General features: G+C 38.6%; 1 protein-coding gene across 1 annotated transcript; it reads left to right on the forward strand.

Annotated features, from left to right (window-relative positions):
- The first annotated feature begins 2,135 nt into the window (after positions 1 to 2,135).
- LOC110093248 lies at positions 2,136 to 3,419 on the forward strand. The gene is made up of 2 exons (XM_020818075.1): positions 2,136 to 2,762; positions 2,856 to 3,419. Exons 1-2 carry the CDS (start codon positions 2,136 to 2,138, stop codon positions 3,417 to 3,419), a joined length of 1,191 nt encoding a protein of 396 aa, XP_020673734.1.
- Positions 3,420 to 5,999: the final 2,580 nt, after the last annotated feature.

The raw sequence follows: 5,999 nt of genomic DNA on the forward strand, positions 1-5,999 counted from the left end.
GGCGGTGGGAGGTATAGGAATTGCTAAAGTTAGAGGATATGTTTTGTCAATGGAGAAGGATGGTCGCCGTTCGTCTTCGATTTTGACAGGTGGTAAGGTTGATGATGTGGTTTCTTGTGATCAAGATTTGGGAGGGATTGCTTGTAAGAAGCCTGGAGATGGTGCTTTCATTCATCCTTTAGGACCGTTGGTGATTAAGGAGAATGGTTTGGAAACGGCCAAGAAGATTTTGATCATCGTCGGTAAGGGAAAGGCGATTGTTGAAGAAGAAGAAGTTGTTTCTCCTGTTTTAGCTAGTAAAGTTTCTGATCAGAATTCTATTGATCCAGAGGTGACTTCTACAGAAATGAACATTTATGTTAACAGGTTCAGCAATTCAAATGCAATCTCTGGTTTAGGCCATGGGATAAATGCGAATGTTTGTAATTCTGTTAACAATGGTGTTCAATTCTTATCAAGCTCTGTTTCTGATGGTACTAAGTTGGTGGATATGGATACTGGTGGAATGCCTATTAAGAAATTGGCCGGGGTGGATGATAATCCATGGAAGAGGAAGCCATATATCATGTTGGATTTTAATGAGGAGGATTTGGTCTTCTCGGAAGATGGCAAATCTGTGAAATTGGTAGAAGAAAGAGAGGTTTCTAATTCTCATAAGCTCAGGAACTCTTTGGTGGTCAAGGTTTTTGGGAAGGAAGTTCCCCCTCATGTTGTTGCTTGGGAATTAAGGAGGCAGTGGAAGATGTTTGGTAATTTTTACTTAACAATCTTGGGGAAAGGATGGTTTCTGTGTTCCTTTAAGTCCAATGAGATGATGGAAGGTGTTTTATCGGGAGGGCCTTGGTTTGTCAATGGCTTTATTGTGGGGATGGAAAAGTGGTCTTTAGAATTTTCCACTCTTCTTTGAAAGGTTTAACCTCACCAATTTGGATCAGAATGCCTCACTTGCCCTTGCAATGTTGGGATGAAGTGAATGTGGCTCGTATTGCTTCTTCCATTGGTAAACCGTTGATGATGGATGATAATATGTTTCAGTGGGGGAAAAGAGAATTTGCCAAAGTTTGTGTGAGAGTTAAGATGGATCAGTGTCTTCCTCCAGGAGAATGGGTTGAAAGCATCTCCGGGAAATTCTTTCAAAGATTTGAGTATGAGAAAATCTGGACTCTTTGCTATGGATGTGGAATGGTGGGACATCTTAAATCTGAATGTAAATTGAAGACTGATGGAAAATCTGGCAAGGAGATGTACGAAAGTGAGTCTACGGAAGACAAGGAGGTGGAAAAGGTTCATGAAGAGATTACTGATCACTCTTATGGTCCTTGGATCATGGTGAAGAAGAAAATTAACAAAAGACTTGTTGCTCAGAAGGAAAAAACGAAATCTGTAAAGAAACAGTGGATGAAAGCGGGTGGTATTCAGGATGAAGTGGCTGGAACTACTATTAAAGGTGTTGATACTGTTGACAGGGTGCTTGAAGTTGCTGTAAGTAATCATTTAGAAGAAGGGGAGATTCCCGGTGAAGAGGATGTATCAGGGAGGGTCCCTGGCTGTATGGAAAATTCTGCTTTGGAGGTTGTTGATTCTATTAATGCTCCTCCGGTGATTGATGGCATGATTTCTAATGGTAATACCGCTTTGTTTCCTGTAATTTTGAATAAATTTGATTTGTTGGATGGGATGTAAAATGATGGAATAGGGAATGTTTGCCTTAAAGCCAATTCTGGTGGTTGTGGGTATGTTAACAATGAGGGAATTCCTCTTATTGTTGGAAGTCCAGACGGTATGGGAAGTGTCAAGGGCCATGAAGGGGGCACGTATGCTGTGAGAAGTGAGAAGGAGATTGTTTCTAATGGAGAAATGGTGAAGTGTAAGCTTGCTAAAGAACTTAGAGCATTGGGCCCTATTAAAAGCAGTTCTAGAGGTAGAAATGTGGATGGAGGTATGAAGAAAAGAGTTGGGGGCTCTTCCCCCAGAGTTTCTTAATGGAATCCATTGTTTTTTGGAGCTGTAGGGGGACCAAAAAAAAGGAGGCCTCTCTTTATTTAAAGGAAGTTATCAAAGACTACAAAGTGTTCTTTGTTGGGTTGATTGAAACTAAAATTTCTTCTATGGATAGAGACTCGTTTGTAAGGTTGATGGGGCATGGTTGGGACTTTTTCCTGCTTTCCTCTGAAGGGCTTTCTGGTGGTATTATTGTTATTTGGAGATCGAATTTGGCGACATTTTCTGTTCTGAAAACTTCAGATCAATGTGTCATTGGTGATCTCAATGTTTTCAATAGAGGAGTTTGGATGATTACTACTGTTTATGCTAGCAAGGAGACTCTTAAAAGGAGGTGTCTTTGGGATTTTGTTCAGGAGGCTTCCCATAGAGATATTCCTTCTATTGTTGGAGGGGATTTTAATTGCATTTTGGCTAAAGAAGATAAAAAGGGGGGTATGAGGTTCAAATTCAATCAAGGGGGTTTGGATATGGTGAAGTTTATGAATGAGAATGATTATCATGAAGTTGGGTTTGTTGGACCGAGGTTCACTTGGTGTAACAACAAAAGTGGAGGAGATCAGATTCTGGAAAGACTTGATAGGTGTATTCTTAACACCTTGGCCATCAACAAAATCCAAATTACTTTGGTTAGACACCTTGCCAAAGTTGCTTCGGACCATTGTCTGATTGTTCTAAAGATGTTTGAGTCAGCTTGTAAAGGAAGAAGTGGGTTTAAGTTTGACGACACTTGGCTATCCTTCAAGACTGTTGAGCATATTGTTTCTAGTAGGTGGAAGAGACCTTTCTTTGGAGATGACATGGAGATTCTTAACAAAAAATGCTAAAGAACATTAAAAGATTTATTTTACTAGAGCAAGGCTAGACTGAAGAATTTCTCCTTGGAGAAAGACAGATTGAAAGCTGAGATTATTAACTTGCAAGAAGAAGAATCAATACACGGTTGGTTGACTGAGGAGAAGCTTTGGTTACTTAAAGCTAAAGTTAAAGAGCTTAATATTATTCTTAATAATCTAAATACGTGGTCGAAGCAAAGGGCAAAAGCTAAGTGGATTAAAGATGGTGATGCAAATACCAAATTCTTCCATTCCTTTGCTAACTCTAGGAGGAATGTTAATTGGATTTCTCAAGTTAAGGACTCTAATGGGGTAATGACTGAAGACCCAAAAGAGGTTGAGGAGGTGTTCAAGAGGTTTTTTCAGGGGGAGTGGAAATCCAGGATCTGCAGCTTTGCTGGATGGCCAAAATCGTGGACATTGTTGCAAGACTGTGATAAGGAATTGTTGATTAAGGATCTGGATGAAGCTGAAATTAAAGAAGTTATAATGAATCTGGGCAGTAATAAATTTCGAGCTTTGATGGAATCACTTATTCCTTCTTCAAAGCTTTTTGGAATATTATTAGAGTGGATGTTGTGAGAGCTGCACAGCAGTTTTTTGTCACTGGTTTAATGAATAAGGAATGGAAAGACACCTTAGTTGTGCTCATTCCTAAATCTTCTAATCCCTGCACTCCATCGGCTTACCATCCCATTAGCTTATGTAATTCAATTTATAAAATTATTGCTAATGTTTTGCTTAACATAATGTTGGGAGTCATGGCTAGGATCATTTCTGAAGAACAAGCGGCTTTTGTGAGGGGAAGGTCAATATCTGATCATCTTCTTCTGGCTCAGGAGGTTTTTAACAAACTGAGATTTTCCAAGTCATGCAATTGGTTCTTGGCTATTAAAGTGGACATGGAGCAAGCATATGATAGCATGTACTGGTCTACTTTGGAGAGAATGATGTTGGAATTAGGATTCCCTTCCAGGTTTGTTCATTTGGTGATGGAGTGTATCACAGATCCAAGGTATTCTATTATGATCAATGGTTCGAACTCTAGTTGGATTGAGGGAAAGAGTGGTTTTCGTCAAGGATGTCCTCTATCACCGTTTCTTTTTATTCTTTGCTCCCAACTGCTTTCTAACGCCTTTCATAGCAGGGATTCTGATGTGGGTATTAGGATCTCTTCTAATTCCCAGAAGATATCTCACCTTTTATTTGCAGATGATATATTGCTATTTTTGGAAGCAAAAATGAATGTCATGAAGAAGGTTAGAGAGATTATGGAGAATTATTGTAAGTGGACTGGTCAAAACATTAATTACCACAAATCTTCCTTGGTTTGTGGTAGTTCGGTGGACAGGAGGAGAAGGGTGCAGATTTCTAGGTTTATGGGTATTAAGTTGGTTGATGAGTTTGAGTACTTGGGCATCAAATTGGCATTGAGACATTTAAGGAAGAAGGACTTTCAAGTTTTATTGGACAAATCTAGGAAAAGAATTAATGCTTGGGGGAATAAATATGTCTCCATAACCGGTAGACTGGTTTTAATTAAATCAGTTTATCTTTCTCTTCCGGTTTTTGTCATGTCTCACTCTCTTATTCTGATGAAGACGTTGATGGAATTTGAGAAAATCTGTAGAGATTTTATCTGGAACAAATTTGATGGCAAGAGGTGAATTCATTATGTAGCATGGGAACAAATTTGTAAGCCAAAACAGTTTGGTGGTTGGGATGTACATTCTGTAGTGGCTAGAAGGAATGCCATGAGAGCCAAATTTGCTTGGAAATTGATTGATAAACCCGATTCTCTGTTGAGCAAACATCTTAATGCTAAATATGGAGTTAATTGGTGGAGTTATGGGTTGAATAGAAGTAGTTCCTCTACTTGGAAGATCATGATCTCTGGATGGAATGCACTAAAAGATCATGTTAGATGGAGAATTGGTGATGGTTCTAAAATCAAAGTGCTAGATATTTGGATTTTAGATAAGTCTTTACTCAAATGGCCAACATTTGTGGGTTATTTTGAGGATGAGGATGTTTCTCTGGATTATTTCATTACTGATGGCTGTTGGGACCATGAGAAACTTTTGCTGTTCTTTGGGACATATCTTATAGATCTCATTTGTGAAGTCAAGATTTATCCCTATTTGCATGAGGATTGCATGGAATTGAAATATAAGATGTATGGTAAGTCCTTATCTGCTTTAATTATGCAAGATAACTTTAAAAACCTGGAAGATGTGGTTCCATTCAGATGGGTTTATAAACTGGGTTTAAATGCAAGATTGGAGGTCTTTATTTGGAGGCTGTTTATGGATGCTCTTCCTTTAGGTGCTTTCCTGTTCAGGAGCAAACTTTTTGAAGATTCTCTCTGCCCAATGGGATGTGGAGTTGTGGAAGATATCAATCATATTTCATCCAGCTGTTGTAAACTCAGGAAGGTGCTGAATGTGCTGAGAGGCTGGGGATTCCAGGTTCCCGTTTTCAGTGGATGGGCTTATTGTTTGGGTAGTCTTCAGAGGCTCAAAGATGGTAATATGATGTTGGTAAAGTTGTATTTTACTGTTATTTGGTTTGTTTGGAATCATAGAAAAAAATTTAAGCATGGGAATCCAAAAGTTAGTGAGGTGTTTATTGCTACTTCAATTCTTAGCTTTATCAGCCAAGATAAACAGCAACTTGTTCAATCGAAAAACTGGGTTGTCAATCAGTCCCATGGGCTGTCTTCAGTTAAATGGCAACCTCCTCCTCTCGATTGGATTAAGATTAATCTTGATGCTTCTCTTAAAGGGAATTATGAGGCAGGTATTGGTGGTATTGTAAAGGAAGATTTCTTCTAGCTTTTGGTATGAAGAAAACACATTGGGACATTGCCCAGTTGGAGTTATCCGCTAATTCAGCTCTTACAGAAATTCTACATGGCAGATTTGATAATGTTGGAGGCATTATAGTAGAAGGTGGCAATAAAAATGTTATTGATATTCTTCACAAAGTGCACAGTATACCGAAGAATATGGATATGAAATTGGATATTGAAGATTCTTCTTTTCTTAATAAGGTAAATACTGTGATTTTTCATTGGGTCAATCGTAGTTGTAATAGATTAGCCGATTTCTGTGATAATCATGCTCTTTTTTTTTTATTTTCTTTGGGACTTGTTTTGTGAGA

The sequence above is a fragment of the Dendrobium catenatum genome, unplaced genomic scaffold, assembly GCF_001605985.2.
Source record: "Dendrobium catenatum unplaced genomic scaffold, ASM160598v2 fragScaff_scaffold_325, whole genome shotgun sequence".
In the NCBI taxonomy this organism is placed as follows: domain Eukaryota; kingdom Viridiplantae; phylum Streptophyta; class Magnoliopsida; order Asparagales; family Orchidaceae; genus Dendrobium; species Dendrobium catenatum.